Raw genomic sequence first — 23673 nt, 5'->3', positions numbered from 1 at the left:
TGTCCAGTTGCCATTATTTTCCAATGTATGAGAGCGAAGAGGCGCGGTAAAAGTTAAGGTGGCGGTGAGCGATGCGGAGGGAGAGCCTGAGTGATGCGGAGAGGGTTTAATGCCCCATGAATGCTCGCGCTCCCGCGGTAAATTCAAAATGGCGGTATCCGTGCACACATAAAACGCACCGGATTATATGGCGTTTTTTTTGGTGAAAATGTAAGGCTTTTAGGTGCGGAAAAAAAAACTGTAAATAAAAACTAATAAACTCTAAACTGTCCCCAGGAGTGAGTTGTTTGTGCAGCCCTGTGATGGAGCCGTCCAGCTGGGATACGCTCCAGCTCCACTGCAACCCTGAGCTGGATTAAGCGGGTATAGAAAATGGATGCATGGGCAAAGATGTATTTAAATGGTTAAATCAAAGTCCAGACCTGAATCCAACTGAGGATCAAAGTCTGCTCTTCATCAGCTGAACCCGTCTGTCCCAATAGTTCGATTTCAGGAGACAAACCTCAAGAGAATCGAGGCTTTTATTGCTGTTATTAAAGGTAATTATTCATTTATTTTTCTATTTTGTCATCTGTCTCTATAGCCTTTAAGTTTGTCTTTTTCTTACTTTTCTTTTTTTTTTGGCCTCTTTGTTTTTCTCTTATTTCTTTTTCCAGTTTTTGTATTAATTTCTTTCTTGATTTTTAATATATTTTCCTTTTTTTTTATGGATTTATTCTCTTTGTGTCAAACGAGGACATATTGTACTCCCCTTCCACTCCACTTCACTTCACCTTAGGCCCCTCGGACAGCCTGTATAAGTCGTTGTTTGTGTCTTTTTTCATATTTCTACATTTTTCCATAAATTCTGCCAAACACTCTGCTTTCAGGGCTCAAACTACAAAAAGAAGCCCAAGCATGGAGGTATCTAAAAGCTCAGTGTTTCCCTGAACAGTCACAGCTGAAAAAACCTAAAGTTTATTGTTTTGCTTTGGTGCACCTGCAACTTCATTCGCCTTGGCATCTCATGCTGGTCCTTACACAAGAGCACACATTCCTCACAACTAATCACCAGGACATAAAACGGACAGAAAAGTCTCAGGTTTTAGTCGTAAAACTTGTACCAGTAATTATGTTGTAACACAAATGAGCGAACCTTTTCTTTTCTTTGTACAGTTTGTTCTTGCTCCGTCTTTTGCTCATTTACAACATTTACAGCACAAGTCATTACGCTGTCACTTATTGGCTCAAACGTCTGTTTCATAACAAGAGGTGTCAGGAGGAGAATAGGTAATAGTTGAACAGTTGAATATTGATCAGCATCTTTTGCATTTTTTTTGTCAATCACTCACTTATTGTTTTTCTTTTTCTGCCCGGTTCAATGCTGCTTTTTTTATATTTAACTTAAAAACTCCTCGTTGCTTTATTTGAGAGGAAATTACACAACAAAAGAAGAACATGAGAGAAAAGTAAAAAGGGTAAAGTTTGGCTGACCTCACGTGTATGCACATGTCTCTCTGTCCGACACACACACACACACACACACACACACACACATGGACTCTCATATTAAGTAACCAGCAAAGGGCAGGGAGTGTGTCTCGGTGCAAAGAGGGAACAGAACTGAGGACAGTTATGTTTGCAGTCCTGATGCTGAGGCTCATTTGCACTGAGATACTTCAATGAGTTTTTGCTCTAAGACTCAGCACTTTACCCCAGTGTTCCCAGAAAAAGCTGCTAATACCTCCAGAGGTTCTACTGCGCGTCAAATAATCCAAAGTTCAGAAAAGCTGGTGGAATTTGAGAGCGGATTATTCACTTAAATACGCTGCAGCAACAAGAAGACTCGTACTTTTTTCCCCCCTTTTAAACTTCTTAAAGTACTTTCTCTGGAGCTCTTTGCCAGGACTGGATTTTAATGGATAGTGTTCTGTCGGCTGTTTTAATATCGTTTTATTTTTCATAGTATCTTTGTAAATTGCACGTAATAAAGATAGCGTTCTTCATCAGGTAAGTCAATAAAACTTCCTGTTATTCAATCCTTTCAAGTAAAACAATGTTTGATGGTTGATTCCAACAATTGCTGCATTTTTCTATATCGTCTCAGATGCTGAAATATTTCTCTGAGGGAATCTAGACACCAACAGCAGTTGGTCTACAGCCTAGTGCCGTAAATATTAGGTCGCCCTGCGGTGTTGTTGCACACAGAGATGGCTTTTGGAGACCTCCTTGAACAGGTGGGCAGCACGGGGCGCTTCCAGGTGCTGCACGTGACGCTCCTGTGCGTCCCCGTGCTGATGATGGCCAGTCATAACCTGCTGCAGAACTTTGTGGCTGTGGTTCCTTCGCACTACTGCAGCCCTCATTCCAATCTGTCTCAGTCCCAGCTGAGCCCAGAGGAAACTCTGCTCATCACAGTGCCGCTGGACGAAGCAGGGAAGCCGAGCAGGTGCCAGCGATATGTTACTCCACAGTGGCACCTTTTGGCTAAGAACGGCAGCTCTAATCTGGGGGAGCCCGGAGAGGACGGGGCAGACCTGGAAGCTGCCCTGCAGGAATGCACGGATGGATGGTTTTATAACATGACCGCCATGACTTCCACCATCATATCTGATGTAGGGCTTTATTTAATCAAAGTGCAAATGTTTCCATGCTGTTTTGCTGTGTGTTAACTTGAGTGATTTATTCTTTTTAGTGGCACTTGGTGTGCGACATGCGCTCTTTGAAGCAAATGGGACAAACTGTCTACATGGGAGGTGTGCTTTTGGGGGCTCTTCTCTTTGGAGGTCTTTCCGACAGGTAACATTAAACCGTAAACCCAGTTTGTAGAGCTCCAGGAACTCAATAGTGTTTCACAGAGATCACATTCTGTTGTAGATACGGTCGACGCATCCTGCTGCTCATTTCCAACCTGCTGATGGCGGTGTCAGGGACATGTGCTGCGTTCTCACCCTCCTTCCCTCTCTTCTGCTTATTCCGGTTTGGTTGCGGCATGGCTCTGTCCGGCCTGGGACTCAACACCTTCTCACTCAGTAAGATATTCAGCCGAGTGCTGAAGAATCAGCACAGTTTGAAGCTTATAAAAGGACTGAACTGAGTGCACTCAGCAGGCATGATGGTGGCTACAGGTTCATAGAAATACTGGGAATAAAAAATCCTCTTTTTATGGGTTTTAATGTTCAATCCTGCAGTTTCATAGATGATCACATCTTATTTCATTTGAAGTTGTCGAGTGGATCCCGACTCGTGTGCGGACTGTCACGGGGACAGTGACAGGCTACTGCTACACGCTGGGACAGTTGCTCCTGGCAGCCATTGCTTACTACCTCCGGGACTGGAGGTGGTTAACCCTGGCTGTGTCATTGCCCTTCTATGTTTTCTTCCTTATCTCATGGTGATTCATCTCATATTCATCAGCAATGCAACTACAGTTACTGATTCATTTGTTGTTATTCAGCCGTCACCATAAACAAATAAACTGAACAAATATTTTTCACAGGTGGTTTCATGAATCCTCCAGATGGTTAGCGCTGAATAATAAGCCCGAACAAGCCGTGAAGACACTGAAAAGTGTGGCGAGATTTAACGGACGCCATGACGAGGCAGAAAAAATTGACATTAAAGTAAGGCATTTTAGATTTTTGATCTTTTTCTGTGTATAAACAAACCTTTAATGCAAAATTCACTCCCTTTTCTGCACAGATGCTACAAGAGTCCATGAAAAAAGAGATGTCCTCCTCCCAGGGGTCCTATTCTGTCCTGGATCTGTTCCGCACTCCCAAAATGCGCATCATGACCATATGCCTCAGCGCTGTCTGGTACCTGTCCCCTCTTTGAAAAGAATAAATGAATAAAAGAAGAAAGACAGACAGAATAAACACATCCAATCAATATTTTCCAGGTTATCCACCAGCTTTGCCTACTATGGTATTGCTATGGATCTTCAGAAGTTTGGGGTGGACATCTACTTGATTCAAGTGATCTTTGGAGCGGTTGACATCCCAGCTAAGGTTGTCGTGACTGTATGCATGAGTTTTATTGGACGCCGGCCATCACAATGCGGCGCTCTCATCGTCGCCGGAGTAACTATTCTGATCAACGTGCTGGTACCTTATGGTAGGTTTGAATCCATTCACACTGGCACAGACCTGCTCAGAAACGAGTGAAAATCCCGCCACGTGTTCTTTTTACGCAGATAAACAGACTGTACGGACCTGTCTGGCTGTGCTGGGCAAAGGTTGCCTTGCTGCATCATTCAATTGCTGTTACCTTTACTCTGGAGAACTCTACCCCACCATCATTCGGTATGTTCTGTCTGCCAGTGATAAATAATTAAATCTAGCTGAGAAAATTCCACACAGTTTTAACTCTGAAAGTCTAACCCAAAGCCCAGAACATCTGTTAATGAGAGGAGAGTGTCTGGACTGGACTTGTATTTGCCTGGTGAACTTCAACTAAAGAAAACCGAAAACAGTCGTGAGGTTTTGAGTTAGAATATGCGTGTAAATAAAAGGAAAATACTCAAAGAACAACATTTTACTGCAAATTAAGACAATTCATGTTGTGCAAAAGGCTACTCTGCAGTTTTGTGACAGGAGGTCAGAGGCTGATGGGCACATAAAGATTAACAATGTCAGGCTGACTTAACTGCAGCCCATCTCTGTTAAGGATCCTGTTCAATCAGTGACCGCTTCCTTTCAGCTGTTTGTTTTCTAGCAGGCCTTTTTGTCCTTAAAGCCTGAGTTTTGGTCACGTATGTAAGGTTCAGTGTTCATGACATGAATCCCATCGTGAAGTCGAAGTCTGCTTCAGAAATGCATGATTCCATCAAGATGTTCCTTGTCACATCGCTGCTGAAACGCTGTCAGGAGGTCGGGGGGGACTGTGGAGAAACGCAGTATATCAGAAGAGCTTCAGGTTATTCGAGACAAATCTCCAGTTGACTTGTTTTCACCCTGTTCCAAACACTGTAAACTAAACCAAGCAGGGCACCGAAGATAAGATAAAGGTGGCACAAATATAAAAGGGATTGTTTTATAACCGGCCAGGGCTGAGTCCTCACACAATCCCCTTTAAGACCTTTTCACAGATCTGAACTGCTTGATTGCTAAATTAAGTCGAATGCAAGAAGCTGCTGCTATATGGCTTCTGTTTCCCAGCTGAGGGAACTGTGTTCAATCAGTTTCAAGAAGAGAGGTCGATATCAGCCCACACCTACTGCCACTGCATTGATTCCTTTAAAAGGTTGACATTTCTCAAGACATGGACTTACAACTCGGAATATGTGTTATGGAGGGATTTACGAGCAGCGTTTGGAGTCTAAAGAAATAAACTGTCTTCCCTCGCAGCATCAGTTTATCTGAAAACTCTGAGAAAGGTCCGTGTGACCAAAATATTGACCTTTTTAACTCATTAAGACCTTTAAATACAGCACCAGCATAATCAGATGCTGCATCAGGTCTTAAAGGGACAGTGCAGGTTTTTTTAAGTGGGGTTGTGGGATATTTGGGAGTAGTTTGGATCTCAGCTGCAGTAGGCAGTGGCCAGAGTTTGTCTTCTGTTTGGAGGAGCAGGGAGGAACACACGAGGTATCTGCAGTGCACGGGTGAAGCTCGTGCACGGCGTTCAGTAGAGAAAATAGTGACAAAGTAAAGTCTGATGCAATAGTGACGCGATGTAAAAAAAAAACCTTCAACGTAAGTGTTTGATTAACCAAAAAGGCTGCAGAAAATAAGCCTGAATTCTCCTTCAGGACGAGACCAAACAGCATCAATCCCTGTTTAAATGCAACTCATTTAACTGCAAACTTATGCCTGTTTGACTTTTCTCCCCTCAGTCAGAATGGCATGGGGTGGGTGTCCATGATGGCCCGGGTAGGGTCCATGGTGGCCCCCATGGTGCTGCTTTCTGGGGACTACATTCCATGGCTGCCAGGTTTAATCTATGGAGGAGCTCCAATCCTCTCTGGGGTGGCTGCAATATTTCTTCCAGAAACACTTGGCACTCACCTTCCTGACACAATACAAGACGTGGAAGACAGGTAAACTCTCAATAAACCTAAACTTCTTTGAGTTTGATCAAGGCGTTATCGTACCCTGAAGCAGACACAAGAAAACTGATTGATCCATATTTGCAATTTCTTCTTTGGCTGCAGGGGATCTGAGAAAAGCTCCGTAATGTCACCAAAGGAAGCAATGATCCTGCAAGACACCGAGTCGAATCTCCTGAAGCAGGCTGTGTGATAACTCCTGGCGTGTTTGTTCTGAGGAGCATGGGTGCTGTGTTTTACCTGTACTGTCCTTTCTTTCACCTGTATATTTGACTTCCAGAGAGAGTTTATTTTGTGTTATGACGGCTGGACAAACGGAGGGGAAACCTTATTATTTTGTAGGTCAAAAAAAAAGAACGGTTAGATATTTGTTTGTTGTTGAGACGGTAGCTTATTGGTTCATTTTGTACCAATTATGTTTATATAAAAGAGAATTTGTGTAGATTTCATCACGTTGTAGGCTCTTAGTGTTTTATAACTTCTTAACATCCAACTTTGCGTTTGTAAAGTGTAACAGAAGAAAGAAAAAAAATGTTTTTCATTAAAATCAACATTTGTCACAATTTTGGTTTCAGGTTTTTTTTATTTATTTTTAACCAAAGCAGAGCTTGTTTTTTTATCCTAAAAATGCTTAACTTGGGTGAAACGATGTCATTAAGTAAAGAAACAGCAGCTCATAGAGGGAAAGCAGTCTGTTTGGGTTTCATCCTGCTCCGTTCGGAGAGAAAAGAATCGATGAGTTAACCTTTAAACAAAGTTTATCCTCCCTGCATGTGTCCATCAGCAGTTTTAATTTAGCTTAACTTTGAGTGTAGAAGACATTTACCCAACAAAACAAGGTCAAAATGACACTGATTCGTTCATTTCTTTGAACTTTTCAGCCTCACAAAGCAGTTTAACTGCATCTACAGGACGGTTAATGTTCAAAGAGTCTTAACTAAAATGAACTGAGGAGCGGGACGATAGCCAGAGTTTGGCTTTACCTGTTTACCTGTTTCCCTTTCATGGAAAATACTGAAAGAGACTTTGTTGCATCAGATATTTAAAAGCTTTTGCATCGTGATTTATTCAGCTTTGTTTTCATGCGCTAACAATGTTTCACACTTGAGTCATATGTGTGGCACGAGCATGAGCTGCTTTACAGGCCTTCTTTTCTGTCTTTTCTGTTCTTTTCCGTGTTGATCTTAAGGAAAACCACTTTTCTGCTACCTTAGCATAATCTAAGCTGCATTAATGTCTCTTCAGTGAAGCATTTTATTCCAAACTGAGCCTTTCCACATCCTGCATCACAGAGAAATGCAAGCTTGGCCCACACAAACAAAGAGAAAGTGTAATAATCAGGTTAGAAATCTCGGGGTAATATTGGACTCAGACCTGAACTTTAACAGCCACATTAAATCAATAACATCAGCAGCTTTTTACCATCTAAAAAACATCAAAGGAATAGTGTCTAAACCAGACTCAGAAAGACTAATCCATGCGTTCGTCTCCAGCAGGTTAGACTACTGTAACTCTGGGCTCTAAACGGGCCATAAATCAGCTGCAGAACATCCAGAACCAGGAAACCAGGAAATACGACCATATTAGTCCGGTGCTCAGGTCTCTGCTCTGGCTTCCTGTCGCTCAGAGAATAGACTTTAAAGCAGCTCTGCTGACATGTTAGAGCCTCATGAACCAGCTGGGACTCTGAGGACCTCAGGGAGGCGTCTCCTGCTGGTGCCCAGAGTCAGGACTAAACAAGCTGAGGCTGCCTTTCAGCTTTATGCTCCTAAAGTCTGGAACAGTCCTCCAGAAGATGTGAGAAAGGCCTCAACTCTGTTTATTTCCAGGCTGAAAACAGTGAATTAGCTGTGAATATGACAGCTGAAAGTGTTTCGCTTTTAATTTATTTAATTAATTATCCTTTTTATCCTTTTTAATAGCCTTTTGGGATTTTATGTAGCTGTGAAGCTCTTTGAATTGCCTTGGCTACAAATAAACTTGCCTTGCAGTGTTGAAAAATGACTCAGCAGTATGACTTTTGTGTTGTGCATCAGCTGCCTCTTGATATGACAAATCTCATCTTAAACAACACTTGGGTCAGTTGTCATTCTAAGTCTTTTCAGAAAGACCACCTGTTTATCTATAATGTGTGCAGCTGTTAAATGGAGAAAATACGGACATGACTCCCAACTTACGGTATGTTGCTTCAGTTTTAAGACGCTGGACTCTTGCTGTTGTGTCGCCATCTAGTGGCCAGTTTGATGCATGTGTTGATTTTAAAATCCGTGGCGCATCTGAACATTATATATCTACAGACTATAAACAAAACTGTTGCTTTGAAAGGTTTATATAAGCAGTATAGTAAGTTTCGGTCTGTATTTTTCCAAAGAATCTCTTGTTTGATCACATTCATCCGAGGATGGACACAGAAACAGATAATAATTCAGTCGATTGGGATCATTAATAATCTTAGAAAGTTATTCTTTTCACATTTTCATCATGGTTATTTATGAATCTATATATTCTATTTCAGGACAGCCTGAAATACCTTTTAATACATTTTACAACGTTCAGCTCTCACACAAGATGTGTTTTTTTTTAACGTGTCTGGCACTATAAAAGTTTTGCTAAAATTTATAAACCCCCATCCGCCGTGTTAAACAGATTTTATTTCACCATGAGGTTTTATGTGTGCACTCCAGGGAGATGGTGTGTATCGTGCCTGAAACGTCCAACCAAAAGGATTCAAAACGCAGAGCAAAAAGCTCTCTGCAGGAAAAAACTGCAACATAAAATGATATGAATAAAGATTTATTTTTCATATGAACAGGTGGATTCATTTTTCATTTTATTTTACAATCTATGACAATCTCGCATTTTTTCTTTTTTTTTCTAGCATATTTCAGGAATGACATGGGGAAAGGTTCTTTTTATTGCTGAATGTTAAATGAAATACACTTTCACTGACTGAAAAAGAATTGTCTGCTGCTTTTTTTTCTTTTTCTGTTAACCATGCACCCATCTAACCTTGACCACAAGAACATGCAGAGGAGAGGTGTTTCAAACATTTCAAGCGAGGGTGGGGTCATAAAATAAAATGGAAGAGAGTGGCAGGACACGCCTGGTGGCATCTCAGCTGGGTGAGAGGGCCGGCAAAGTGAAGGGGTGTCACATTTAAACTAGAGGTGCAGTGTCTTCTTTCGCCTTTTTCAGACATACAAAGTTAGACCCAGAGGTGAGAAACCTGATGAAATACCAGCAAGGTGTGACTGAGGTGTGACCAGAGACCTTTCTGTAGGACTTAGAATGGCAGATCAATCATTTTATGATGCGTTTCTGTCTTTTTCAGACGGATTTTTAGCATTTTAACGAACGTCCTTTCTCACCTTTAATGGTATGACGTTGCTTCTGAATGTTTTCTTCAGTGGAGAGAGCTCATGTGTGTCAAATCTACAGACTGTCAACAAGACGAAGCAGTGCACAGTACTGTTGGAGGAGACGCTAATTGAAAGTGCGCTTGTAAAGTAGAGCTGATAGAATAAGTCATGGACACAGGCATTCAGTGGACAAGTGAACAAGAAAGGCAGACAAATGGATAGATGGCTGCATAATGGCTTTAAAAAATAACTCAGGTAAATATCCATTTGTATCATGTTAGTTCATTCTACACTATAGGCATCACATAGTTTCTGCACACACAACACGCTACAGTCACCTCTTAGAAAATGATGTCATCAAACAGCAAAATAGAAAGTTTGCATATTTTTGCATTGTATGATCCTCCACAGTTTCACAGCTGATCCATTACTCTTGTCTGGTATGTTCTGTTCTCATCTTCGCTGAGCTGCTTGCACCGGGCTTTCCTTTCCGTTTGTAGGGGGGTGTTCGGGGACTTTATGTTTACGCCGAACACTGGAAAACCTTCGTGTTAGGTAGACCTGACACTGAGGGAGAGGATGGCGACGGATGGCGGGGGAGCATGTTGGAAATCCTGAGACGCTGTGTGGCCTTTAACACCAGCCACAGAAACAGAATGGACACAGAAGGATAATGAGATGTGGGAACAGGGCTGGATTTGAGTGAAAACAGATGCAATCTTTTTGTTTTGCCTCTGATGGTAGATATCCCCCCTGTGCCAAGTGGCTAAGCGTTTGTTGGCCTCATACAAGACTAACGTGAGGAAAACCTGCTGGGAAATAAAAAAAAAGAGGAAAAAAAGGACAGAACTGGGGCAGGCTTGGGAGGGGGGGAGCATAGCTGTAAACACATCAAGCAATGACCTCCGTAACATACAACCCTGCAGCAGCAGCCTTATCTGTGCACCTACACCCGCGGTCACTGTTCTCCCTGCCGGTTCTCCTGAGACCCGAGCAGAGCCACGCATTTGATGTTACCACAACAATGAAATTCTTCTAGTTATCACAAATGCATGCAAGCACACTGACATGCGCGCGCACTCACGCAGAAGCTTTTCCGCACACACCCAATCAAACGCCGTCGCTCACTCTCTTCTGTCTCTTTCTCCTAGGAAGTCAGAGGGCAGATATAATCTACATTTGTGTTAATTTGTTTTCAGGCGCTCTATTACGTCCCAAATCATAAACCCTACAGGCGAATCATATTAATGTAAACATACACTTTATGTTGAAGTGGTTTATATTGCGTGACATGGAAGGGATTATACTCCAGTGGGGACAGACTTCTCAGAGAATGTCATTTGGAAAGAAAGTGAACATGAAATCAGAGAGGACAAAATAACATAAATGTGTATAAAAAATGAGGCGTCCATATAAGAAAGGCTACAAAAACCTCCACTGGCCCTCTGGCATCGGCAAACAGCAAAAGGCACCACAATATTACTCTATTTTTTACGTTGTGAAAAAACTGGCACATCTTTTTATGCTGTAAATCAAAATGTACATATAAATAGAGTTTTCCCTATAAAAAAGTCTTTGCTGTTAACTAGTAGACAACTTTTGCTAAAATGAAAATAAATATTTCATTTGTTTAGAATATCTGTCAGTTATATAAAATAAAAATATTTCTTATAGATGCAGGTCTATACTATATTGATTTCCGTTGGTTCATTATCACTCTTTAATGGGGTGTATTGTCCGGTTTAGAGCGTGAGTGTGTCAGTCTCGTATGCATGTTCCCGTGCCCACTGTGCCGCCCTGACGAGTGAGAAGTCCGACTGTCCACCGGCCTGTAGATGGTGGAGGGCTCGGCGTTCATGTTCTGCATACTGAGGAAGGGCGTGCTCTCACCGTCCTCCTCTGACTCACTATCCGTTAGGCAGCTTCGAGACCCATAGTCCCGAGATGCCTCGTATCCACGTGGGGCCACGTGGCCGTTCAGTCTGGATCTCCGCCAGCGCCGGCTACCAGTTCCACTGGACCCGCTTCTCTTTGGTTGCTCCCTAGAGGAGAGATACTCCTGGGTGGTCTCATAGTCTTCTTCCTCCGCCAGCCGGTAGGGGCTGGAGGGTAGGCTGCCCCTGCTGTTGTTCAGATAGGTGCGGCGCTGCTGCCTGTAGGGCTCCTGGCAATGGGCATCGTGCAGGGGCACCTGGTAGCGGCGCAGCAGAGGCTGGTCGTCCTCCAGAGGGTAGGGATTGTGGACAGCAGGGGGGAGCGACATGGCGTGGCTGGCATTGGGCGATGTGATCTGGAAGGTAGGCACCTGCGGGGGCAATGAGTAATGGAAATCCACCGGGGAGAGGCGGGCTGGTGTTGTCAGGGCTGACACGTATCTGGGGTAAATACAAAGAGGAGGTTACGGTTAAATAAGGAACAACAAAGAAAAGAGTCAGGAGTGTGTAAAAAACAGTTTGAATGTATTTTGTTCACTGAATAAACATCGCACCTTAACTGTTAATCCGTGGGTGGATGTGTGTGAGATACTTTTTCCATAGTTACATGTAGCTTAGCTTTTCAGTTAATCCAAACAGGTGTAAGGTGAGATGCATGCTGGGTATCATCTTCTTTCATACAGCTACTTATCTAATTAATTCTCCAGCAGTCAGTCCACAGTTAAATATGCTATAATTTGTCATTTTGTTTTAGTTATTCCCTTTTACAGCTTAAAATGGTTCAAAGGGTGTCTCCCTGGGATCTATTCTGGGCCCCCTTCTTTTGCTATGATACGTAAGCATAACTCTACTCTAACAACAAGGCTCAGAGTGTTAATGAACTCTTTGTTTTGCTCAGCAGACTCTGGGCAGCGTGGATTTTCACTCATAACATTTGCATCACTTATTTTGACTTATTTTGATGATCATTTGGCTACATGTGAGCTTCTGAAGCAGTAGAAACTAGCTAAACTTAATTAATTCTTACTATTGCAAACCTTAAATGTTAAACCTCAATGTTACTTTTTTAGCATTTTAACTAACAAGTTTGGTCTGTTAGTTGGAAACATGCAGTCGAACATGTCCTTTGGCCCAATGGTGGAAGGTTGAAGCAGCTCAGGAGTATTTTAAGATGATTAATGACCGTCTTAAATGCCTTTTCAGAAAACTTAAAGAACACAGTCAATATATTCTGCTCAGAACACATCGTAAATCACTGCAGCTGAGCAGAAACCAACACAAAATCTGCCCACAAACATAACTGTGTTCCCTGTTTTGCTGCCTTTGGAAACCAGAAACCACAGCGTCAGACATGCTTTACGTGTTCCCATGACGACGCTGACATCACAAAGATGTGATCGCGAGGAAAGAGGCACCTGTTACCTGGAATAACTGCATTTCCATGCAGCAGCCGTGGCCTTTTTCTGGAATTGCAGATATCAGAGGACATAAACGACCTGTCCAGTTCATTTTTGACGATTTATTCTAAATTGGACGTTTGCTTTCCCATGAGCACCTGAACCCCCTCAGCTTTAACAAGGAGCTCTGAGGTCTTATGGTTTTATAACATATATCTGGCAGAGTTTCATCAAAATAAACACTTTACAAACAAAACTGTCATTAATATTTTAGAAAAAGAAGATTATTTTGCCAAGTAATATAGTTCTTCAGCAGCTCTTTGCCCAAATGGCTGCCAAGTATCACAAAGCTGTCAGCCCAACTTCAGCCTGAGTTTCTTGACTTTTAAACAACTTTCTTTAACTTTCTTTAATCTTCCTTCTTGCACCTGCCCCTTTTAAACCAACACTTAGCAACACTTAGCACACAGTGACTTAAAACCACTGCAAATTCTAATATCTTCACTTTGTTTGACAGCTTAATTCTGATCTAATGCAGTCGCTCGTGTGTGTTTGCAGATTAGTTATAAATGGCAATAATAATGATAAGACTAATGAAGAACAGGCTCTATTTGTTTTACAAACCCTCATATTGAAGGGTTTACTCTTTGCTTAATTCATTTTATTCTGGCCAAGTTGTAAAATTCTGCACATGTTTCATATTAGACTGTTGGAAGACTTGAAAGTCACAGCCCTGTTAAGAATTACTGGCACCTCATGAACTACTGGAACATAATTCACCTAAGTTTATTTTCCAGTGTTCAGATGACCTGAACTAAATTAAAAGGGTTTTACTGTATTGGAAAGGACCTAATGGTTTCCAGTTGCTAACAAGCAAAAGGGCTGAGCACATCAGATGTGTTATCACCAACAAAACGAAATAAATTAGATATTAATAGAATAATTATGAGGCCAAAGACCCCCCCCCAGTCCATTGAAACTGATACAATGCCAGGAATGTTATGAATTTGATATCAGGAAGTGGTAGTCGGGAGAAACTCAGTATGAGAGACCTAAAAAAAGTGAAAATAGAGGCATAAAAACACCTTAAGAGGATAAAAACACCTTTAGGATGCGCTGAACAGTGAACCAAGCAGGGTTCAGTGGATAAAAACCGAAGAGGACATCATGACTGACAGAAAGATGGTTGGAAAAAGGTTCTTTTTCCTTGTTTAACACGGATCTGTCCTTATCCTGTTGAGCCTTTGCTTCAGATGCCAAAAACACGCCAGCACATTTTTCTCTTTGCAAAAGCGAGACAGAAGGAACTTGTGTGTCAGCGGAGAATAAAACTCCACACATTCAAGCTTCCATGAAGCAACGCGGTGAGATAAATGGTGATTATGAAGACTTTAAACAATGGTGAAGTCTCTGTTTAGAAACAATCTGAAAGCAGGACATCCTCGTGTAAAACAATCTCAAACTGTTTATCAGGCATTAAAAGAAGGCTCTTTAGCACTCACTCATCTAACTGGGATGTAATTTCCATCCTTCAAAAGGATGCAGACTAAAACCAGCTTATCTTATGGAAGATGTGTTGATTTAGTGGAGAGAAACCTTGCTCTTAAATCCCCATATTTCCTCCCAGCTGACTACTAATGCAGGCTTGTTGAGCAACAAATCCTCAGCTGTGAACCGTAGCGGGGGGGCTCTTTAGCTCAGGTCACGACTTAAACCGAGTACCACAGAAATACGCTTCTTGGACGAAGACGCCGTGGAATTAACTTGAAATATATTCTCTTCGAGAGAGCCAAATGGGTTCGAGTGCCTATGTTCTGGTTCATGCTAAAGGAACAGTCCAACATTTCGGGAGATTTATTTCTTTCCCCCAAGGCACATGAGAAGATTGATATATATGTGCCTCTTGTATAGAAATATGCACGGGGATAAATATAGACTGCCGTGAAGCTGATGAAAGGCTTATTTCCTCACTTGTCAGGCTGCTTCTTTCTGCTTCCTCTTGTTGTGCTAACTTAGGCTCAACTCTGGGACAGAGTCGACTCTTTTATCTTCTCTTGTGACTGTGAGTGAAGGCAACTGCACATCACAAACAATCCCATTTTACTTTGAATAGAAACTAAGTCCAAGGCCAATTAAAAATCCTACTGATCAGGGAGTTATGTTAGAATAAATGAGCACAGTTTCTACCTTTTTCCATCATAATGCCTGAGATGTGCCAGTTCCCACTGAGCCACTCCAAGAGCCCACTTAAGAGGGGCCACTTAAGGCTGCTCTTTACCTGTCGCTGTGTGGAGAATCTCCCAGCGAGTCGAACGAGTCCCCGTACTGTAGTCCCGGCCGGTGGGGCTCAGAGTAACCACAGTGTGCAGCTCGCCGTGCCCGCGCCTCCATGCACGCCGGACTGCTGCATTTACTGGTCCCCACGGATGATGACATCATTCCCGGCGAGTCAGAGAGGATGCTGTCAGAACGTTCCAGGCTCCATGTCCGTTCCTCATGTCTGACAAATAAAAAAAGGTGTTAACATGAACACACCCCACAGGGTCCCAGTGAGACTGTATTTGGGCTTTTTTTTCCTTAACCCACAGAACTCCTCAGAGTTAAGCTCAACCCTCTTAATTTGATGCTGTCCCTCCTCTTTTAACACACAGAAGTGTGGCACAATGACTTATAGCTCCAAGCTAAACGGGTCCGTCCCATCTTTTATAAAACACTGTGTCGCACAGCCTTTAATCAAAAATCATCTGTTCCTGATGATAACCAGCCCCTCTCAGAGATTAAAGACACACAGCACCCCAAAATCAACACTTAAAACAGAAGGAAGCCAATGCTGCTCGTCTTTGGCTGTAATCGACCCACTTAGGGGGTCAAACGCCAGCTGTAAAGCTTATCTTTAACGGTGTAAATCAAATATTCACGTTATGTCCTCTCTGAGTAAACGGCTTTAGGTTTGCTTTGTGAATAAGCCGACTTTTCCTGCCCCAGCTGATAATTCTCTGTGCTGATAAGGGACATGTGATGCAGCATATGGTGCACGCTTACCTGTGAGTTGTTGAATTGGCTCGTGTGGAAGAGTTGTGAGATCTGGAAGAAGCGTGGCTGGCTGGGAATGATCCTTCTGTTGCAGGCCGTATGACTCTTTCAGTCGCGGGGATATTCTTTGATATGTACTGTTTCAACGTAAATCAATTTGGCAGATGGAGGAAAAAAAGGCAAGCTTTGATTAGATAAGTATAAATACATTTGGTGTGCATCAGCGCATTTATCATCTAATATCATTAGGAATTCTCTCAGCTACGTACATCTGCCATAGGGATTTCCTCCGGGCCTGGTCCTGGGTGATTGGGTCCGTTAGCAAGGTTACGATTAGGATGTTCTGGACACATGTTCTGTCGCAGATGATTGTGCATCTTCTTTCTTTGTTTCCTGTTGAGCAGTTCCTGGTTACTCCCTTTAACTCTTTATTCTACATCAACTAAACAGGAATAATAATCTCTTTGCACCTGGTATCACAGATAATCCGTGCACCCAGTAAATATGCAGTTACTTTTTTAATAATAATACTAAATCTGGGGTTGAAATAGCCAGATGTAGCCAGATGTGCAGCATGCAGGAGCTGATTCTTCTGTGTGCAGCACTTACTTGGTTTTGCAGTAGGCAACAACGCACACGATGCCCACCACCAACAGAGCCACACAAATACCCGTGATTGTCAGGACTCTTTTCTGGTAGAGTTCTTCTGCCTCTGTCATCATCATACCATCAAACACACACACACCCACACACACAACAGAGAGAAATGACAGGAGACAATTATCATCTTCAGGATGGTAATCTTTTCTACCTTTTTTCTAAATCCTGAGCAGTAGAAAGTCTCCCCTCCCTCATAACTCACTGAACAGTTAACCCTGTCCTGCCATAAAATCATAAATGCAGCAAAGCAGCATAGGTGGAAGAAGGTTTGATCAATCTATAAACTGCAATAAGTCTCTAAAAATGAAGATAATTGTTCAAAGAACCTGCAAAATTAGAAATCTGAGGTTTTATAAGTCTAGCACAGTGCCTGGCTGCTCAACTTACATATTAAACTGTTTCTCTGCTCATGCATTCAGCTGGTAAAAGAATGCGATCTAATTCTCAGTGAAATCTGAAATAACACATCATATCATGAAGCATGATGGGGAACTCTACTTTTCCAGAGAGGAGCTCGTGTGAGGGCGAAGTGCACTCTTTGTTTCCCCCGAGGAAAACTGGTCCTGGATGAATAATGTAATAAAAATGAATTGAATTTGTGCTCCTTCCATTTGGTTTCCTCCTTTCATTCACCAGCAGCGTACCAATTTGTGTCAAATTTCTGACATCATAAATAAATCACTGAAGTCAGTTTATCTGTACTGGGTAATATTTCATGCCGCATGCCATCTACTGATAATGACTTTAAACAGAGGAAATGATACTGTGTTTCTTACAATAACACAATGCTCCCCTGTTCCAGTGCATGAATGCACTTGTATAATTGTATGATGTCAGAGAGGATGCCTCCAGCATTTATTTTATACTCTCAAACACTGAAGCCCTTTTCTGGAAAAAGTAGCAGAAGACAAAGGCTAACAATGAAAAACGATAGAGGCGAAACTGTAGGCCCTAAACATACAATAGCACTGCATGCTCACATCAGAAAGAATGAACTGAACCAGCAACAGACATGATATTTCATTCTTAAAATGACATTTCCTCTATGCTAACGACAGGTTGGTGTAAGACGGATGGAGAGGATCACAGTAGAATTTGAAGATAAAGGCATATCAAAGAGAAAGACAGACATAAGGGTTTGGAAAGATGGAGAAGAGAGGAAAGACATCTGGTAGCTGCAAACATGACAGATCATGCTTGTTACAGATGGAATAAGGAATGAAGGGTCAAAATGATGCTATCGTGATCAGTGCTATCAGTTAAGAGAACTATTCCAATCACATGAATGAGAAGTGATTAAATTCATGTTAATAATGTTGGATGGAGGTGCACTGACTGCCCGATAAGTTACGGTACGATCGCTTCAGGAGGCTGATTAGTTCATCAAGGTGCAACATGATTCACAAATCACAGCACAGACGGAACAGGAGCATGTCAAAACGAAGGACGTCGTAAAGGCTAAGCTAGAATCAAAATGGATTGTTTCATACCCATAAATTCAATCCCAAGATGCTCTGCCAGTGCAGAGGGTTGAGAGTTGGAAGAAACAGACAAAAACAGAAGAAACAAAAGACCAGATTTAGACAGTGGCACCTTCTGGCACGTCGTGGAGCAAACACAAAATGACATTTCCGCACCCAAGACAGCAAACATTCAGTAATTGTGTAAGACGAGACACTTGCATGCAGCACACATGTCAAACCACACCACAAAAAACTCACAAATCTGCATGGCCATGTAGTCCCAATCAGTCTAAAAAGGACCATTTCAGGCTGATTTTTAAGACTTTATGCTGAATAATCTGTGTGACGCGTCCACAGTTTTGCTTTATTTGGTTGTTTTTTGGCAGCTAACTACTCCTCCAGCAGAAGTTTGGGGTTTGTAACGACCTACTTTGTTTCATAATCAAACTAAACCTCCCGGTGGGAATACAGCATCGGACGCACAGACACGCTTAGTGCTGCCGTATGAGGAAAATATGCGTCATCTGTGGAGATTACCTGTGCTTTCAGTTTTCTGCTCTCTGAAACTGCTGCACCGTCAGTTCCCAGACACACCCATCACATGAACAGGCAAGTTGAGGGGTGGGTATCTGCGCTGTGCTGGAATAATATTGCTGAATATGAAGAATTATGTCTGGACTTTATATTCTCTGGCAGATAAAGGCCATGGGGAAGTTGTACCAACTAGCAGAGTCCATAATTCTGGCAGCTCACTTGCTTTACTTGGGCTAGGTCAAGTCCCAGCTGTTCTTATGACAACACGCACTTATTAATCCAAGCCCTTATGGCTAGGCAGAAGCCATTCTCCTTTTTCTCTGGTATCTCCTGAGGATGGGAGGCGCCCATCCAGGAGGTTGGACTGTAAGTCTGCAGCGTATGTGAATGCGTACCAGGCCTGTTCGTCAAAACAAAATGTCGTTTATGTGGAAATGTGGAGTATATTGACACTGCCGTGATGGATAAAGATTACTTGTTTTTAATTTCTCTGTGGTATGCATGTTAAGAGCTGTAGATCTATCTTGTCCCATTATTTTAACTCTTTCTGACACCGTGTATTTAACCTACCTGCTCTAAAGCCCATAAACTGTCTGCAAATCAAGTAATTAAAGGCTGGTCTGTGCTCACAAGGCTGGGTGAAAACAGGAAATACATAATGTCCTTGATGCAGATGCACAGCTGCACTGAAGTGAAACAGAATGCAGAATAAGTGAGTGAGTGGAGGAAAAAGCTCTCCCACACACCACTGTCTGCTCTGCCAAAAAGACAAGCAATTTCAGCACAGTGCATTACGACTTAATGTGAGATGAAATTACATGTAGTTAACAAAAGAGGGGGTGCAGTGTGCTCTGTGCCAACATACAACAAACAGCAAGCTCTTCAAGTTGGGCTACAGAGATGAGTCTCTGTAAGCAGCATAAGGCGACTCCAACAGCAGATGAATGTGACGTTGAACTGCGACCATTTGGGTCTGCAAAGCTGCAATCCTGACAAATCTCCAGTAAAATAGCGGATAAAAACGTGTCTAACTCTAGATTATCGTAACAGACATGATGCAAACTCAAAGCTGAGCGACATGCAAAGAATGAAGGCTGCATCAACAAGCCGATAAGGTGGAAAATCTTGTCTCCACTGCATGTGAACCGTCACCACAGTGAAACACCTTAAGGGCAGGATCTATTAAACATTAGCAATAGTCCTTAACAAAACTTCCGATAATCTCTGTATTAGTCTGCAGCTGATGGATGTTTTTGTCATGTGGAGCCAAGAAGGTTGACTTCCTTCACCCCGGGCTAGCAGAGCTGTTTGGCACAGGGCTCTTCTGCTGAGGACATGTGATGTGAAGCCACCATTTTGCTTTAAAAATGCTGTATGTTGGGAGAAATCTCCTAAGATTAGAGTAAGCTATATACAAGGATTCAATGATGCTGCATAGCATCGCTCCTATTATTGCAAGAAATAAAGAATCCTACTATTTATATTTAGTTTATTTGTTTCTCTTTGTTCTGTGGCGTTCATATTTCAATCAAGTCTGTTTTGAAGTGGACCAAGACCCACCTTTTCAAGCGGTCTCAGTCCACCTGCCTGTTGTGCTCTACGGTTTGCATCACACCTTGGTCTGGGTTAAGTGTAAAGACACCCTTTGTTGTCCCCGTGTCATATCCTGAAGTGATGCCTCGCTTGCAGAAGGATGCAGCTGCGCATTACTCAGGAATCCAAACAGGAGCTTTGTAAAGGCGACTCATGCTACTAATCATACTTGTGTTGTCATTGCAAATATGAGGAAATGCCGCGTTTTTGACTGAGACATATAATTAAGGACCATGTTATGCACAAGAGCAATCAAATCTTAAGCTTTAGATGATTCAAGTGGTGGCTCTTAAAAATCTCTTTGTCAATCTATCAGATGCTTTATTTGTCATGCCTATTAGTTGCTAATTGCTCAGACCTGCTTTCTCATCCGTGGATTATCTCTAGTAATATTATACATGCTTGCAAGTCTACAACTAATTGCATGAAGAGGAGTCAGTAGTGAGCCACATTAAGTGTTTTAGTAATTATTTAGCCATTAGACTGCGTTGCTACATGCAGCTCGTTATGTGCACATCAACATCCACAAAGCACCTAAATTCAGACTATAACTTCTCACTAACAGATTAAATATGTATTTATTCTGAGAAAGCACATGCAATACTCTGTGGGTTAACGAACAGGAAAGGCACACATTAGCACATGCAGACCGAGCACAGTAACAGACTGTGATAATCTACGCCAGTTTATGGTGAGTCATCAAAGGAGACACAGACACAACTACTCGGTAATACCAGGAAATGAATGCAATCTCTCTACACCCAGCATGCACACGAGGACCGTCGGACACAGTGACAGAAGAGGAAGTTGACATACGGTAGAAACTGGCCATAACGTAGGTTTGACAGCGATCACCAGTAAAGTCATTTGGACACCTGATGGAAAGAAAGAAAGCCACAGAAAGAGAGGGAGGACGGAGGAGGGTGGATGAGTGAGGACAGAGAAAGAGAAGAGAGGGACAGAGGGCAAGGGTGGAGTGAAAAGGAGAGTATGTGTCGGAAAAAGTGAGAGGGGGGGAGGAAGTGAGAGGGGGGAGGGAGGGAGAGAGACACAGAATTAGAACAACAGCACAACTACAGACAGCAGAAGCAGAGTGTTCCCATGGATGACACCACCGTGTGCCTGGTGTGGTGCACAGCTCATCGCATGTTGACCTGGGAGGGAAAAAGAGGAGGAGGAAGAAGAAGAGAACTGGGGAGTGGGAGGAGGGGGCGGCAGGAGTCCACTGAGGTAATCCAGTGACAACTGCGCCTCTGTTCTCAGCTGCTCGTATCAAGTGAACATACTTTTGAAAGGATTGGGCATGTACGACCGCAGCGGCTCAGTCTGTAAGCATCTTGGGCCGGAGTATCCCGCCGGACATCTGGGAAGGAGCAGACGCATGTTATGAACAGGAAAACACAGGAAGTGGGGTGCACTGTAAATTTCACTGGCTCAAATCCCTTCGGGTCACACATCACAGGTATATTCAGAGGCAATGGCTGTGTCCGTCCCTGTCTCACGTCTTCATAGGTAATCAATAAATCCATTGAAGGGAGCCTGTTCAACAAGCCTGAAAATAGGTTAATGTGGTTTCTTTTCCTTTGGAGCCCGTTTGGAGCTGGATTCACAACCTGCAAATGGGACATTTTTTTAACTATAACCACAACACTCACCGGTGGAAATCCCAAATTTCTCTTTCCAGCTCAAACAGAAGAAACAGCAGATATGTAAATGTTTCTCAAAGGACGAATACCGCTGGACGATATGTTTCCTGACAGTCTTAAGCTAACGTATAGCCTGATATTTCTGTAACTGAAGACAGACTATCACCACCATCAAAGGTGCTGGGCACGAGCGTATTTCCTCATTATAAACCCATTAGAAAGAGTCTTTTAGGGCCACCAACATTCCACTCACAGCCACAACTAGACCACCAATCCAACAAAGGTCACTTCTCGTGATTTACGGGTTTCACACAACGCCTCCCAGGAGCACCATAACATTCAGCATTAAATTACTCATCCTGAGTGATAGAGTGTAACTGGGGGATAGCACCACCTATGCACAGAGGAAACTTGGCTGGGAGATCAAAGAAAAAGACGATCACTGCATAATCTAAAAATCAGGAGAGTATCCACAGTGGCGCAAAAAAATAAACATGTGACATTCAGGGGGATGTAAGCGTTTCACCATGTGTCAGGAGGCTGCAGGCTGGAGCTGATCTTTAAATTATTCCACTTCTATGAGTCCAAAGGTTTCCCTTTTAACAAGGTCTCTGTTTTTAATAACTTTTATCCAATAAAGACCAGTCGTTTCATGACAGAAACGTCGTTTCCGTTCATCGACTTTTCGCTTTAAATGCGTCATTAAGGGGATTTTTAACACCTGAAATATCAGCTTTAAGATAGAACTTCTTGCTGCTGTTCAAACTTATTTGACGAGCAAACAAATACTAATAAAAAACAAAGGCCTCCTCATCTTTTGACCTCACCTCTGCAAAGTTTAAAGCCTCAGGGTGATGCTGGACGTAAATGTAGGGCTGGCTGTCTGTGGGACTTGTTTAGCCGGTGAGTAACACCCTGTGAAGTCTGGCCTATATTAAATGAGATGGCTGTGGGGCAACAAATCCCCGCAGGCCTTCACTGCATTATCCAACTTTTCTGGAGCCATGCCCTGGCCGTGAGTGAATTAGCTGCAGCAATTGAGTTATTGCTGCCTCCAATTTGTACACAGCCTATTGAGCGGCTGTTGCAGCCATGTCCTCGCTCCTTGTCGAGCTTTCCTCCTTTGGCCAACTGGGCACAGGAGCTATGCCAATGTTTCAGCTCCATATCCAGCCAGGCCCCAGCCGAGGGCTCCTGTGACAGTTTGAGGACATATGGTGAGACAGAACATGCAACGCGAATTCCAACAACCGCAATACTAGCTTGTATTTTATGTCATTTGGTTTTAAAGGGGTCATATCGTGGAGCCCCCCTGAACACCATCAGCTGAAGCTTCATCACTGCCTCTCTCTGCTTCACTAAACTGAAGAAATAATTCAATTGAATTCAATTCAGTTTTATTTATATAGCGCCAGATTACAACAATTGTCATCTCAAGGCACTTAAATAATATAGTCCAGTTCAAGCCAATTGGAATTCAATTCATTGTATTTATAATCCAATTAATTCATATAGAGCCAATTCAAAAATTAATATCCTAGGAAACCAACAGGAAACAGAAATAGAATAGGAAATAGATAAGCTTATAGTTCTCTACCACTACTTTGATTTAATGTTTGTATTCCAGCAGGGAAATCTGACTCTAACTGCTTCTTAGGTATTTTTACCAGTCAGAGAAATGGCCGTTGGTGAAGTCTGGAGCCGATATTTGACATGCGTTATGAAGTGGGTTCAATTTAACACACGACAGGAAAAGATTGGGCATAAACGATAGATCATCAGCCTTCCAGCTGTCCATGGTCCAACCCAACTATCTGAACTATAACTGTACACTTTCCAAAGGGTATTGAGTACTGCAGATCTCTGAAGATCTCTGAAGAAACGGACCCCTGAGGAAGAGAGGAGCAGAGTGAAGTCGCTCCGTGGCTCTAATATAATCAGCTTGACTGGAGGAGTGAAGGAAAAAAGCAGCTGTTGCACTGTCCTGCTGTGTTATTCTGACAGATCATGTCATAGACATGTCTTT

General features: G+C 42.6%; 3 protein-coding genes across 4 annotated transcripts in view; 1 reads left to right on the top strand and 2 right to left on the bottom strand.

Moving 5' to 3' along the window:
• The window catches only part of cxxc5a (CXXC finger protein 5a), a 251815-nt gene that overhangs the window by 84966 nt on the left and 143176 nt on the right, over positions 1-23673 (bottom strand). The gene's annotated exons all lie outside the window — the stretch shown is intronic.
• Positions 1567-6591, top strand: slc22a6l (solute carrier family 22 member 6, like). The gene is made up of 11 exons (XM_072374959.1): positions 1567-1989; positions 2087-2594; positions 2675-2778; positions 2857-3011; positions 3205-3373; positions 3479-3602; positions 3682-3797; positions 3881-4095; positions 4175-4283; positions 5816-6019; positions 6134-6591. The coding sequence occupies exons 2-11, from the start codon at positions 2190-2192 to the stop codon at positions 6219-6221; spliced, it is 1689 nt and encodes a 562-aa protein (XP_072231060.1). The 5' UTR covers positions 1567-1989; positions 2087-2189; the 3' UTR covers positions 6222-6591.
• nrg2a (neuregulin 2a) overlaps positions 8806-23673 on the bottom strand; it is a 62752-nt gene continuing 47884 nt past the window's right edge. For both annotated transcript variants that reach the window (XM_072374339.1, XM_072374338.1), the window contains exons 5-11: positions 20818-20876; positions 17902-17925; positions 16361-16463; positions 16021-16144; positions 15761-15888; positions 14997-15218; positions 8806-11762 (exon numbers count right to left, since the gene is read on the bottom strand). In XM_072374339.1, coding sequence (XP_072230440.1) covers positions 11108-11762; positions 14997-15218; positions 15761-15888; positions 16021-16144; positions 16361-16463; positions 17902-17925; positions 20818-20876 — 1315 coding nt within the window. In that variant the 3' untranslated portion in view covers positions 8806-11107. The remainder of the gene's footprint in view (positions 11763-14996; positions 15219-15760; positions 15889-16020; positions 16145-16360; positions 16464-17901; positions 17926-20817; positions 20877-23673) is intronic.

This window comes from Leuresthes tenuis, unplaced genomic scaffold (genome assembly GCF_036924035.1).
Source record: "Leuresthes tenuis unplaced genomic scaffold, fLeuTen1.0.hap1 SCAF_21, whole genome shotgun sequence".
In the NCBI taxonomy this organism is placed as follows: Eukaryota; Metazoa; Chordata; class Actinopteri; order Atheriniformes; family Atherinopsidae; genus Leuresthes; species Leuresthes tenuis.
This window is presented reverse-complemented; position numbering and strand designations above follow the sequence as displayed.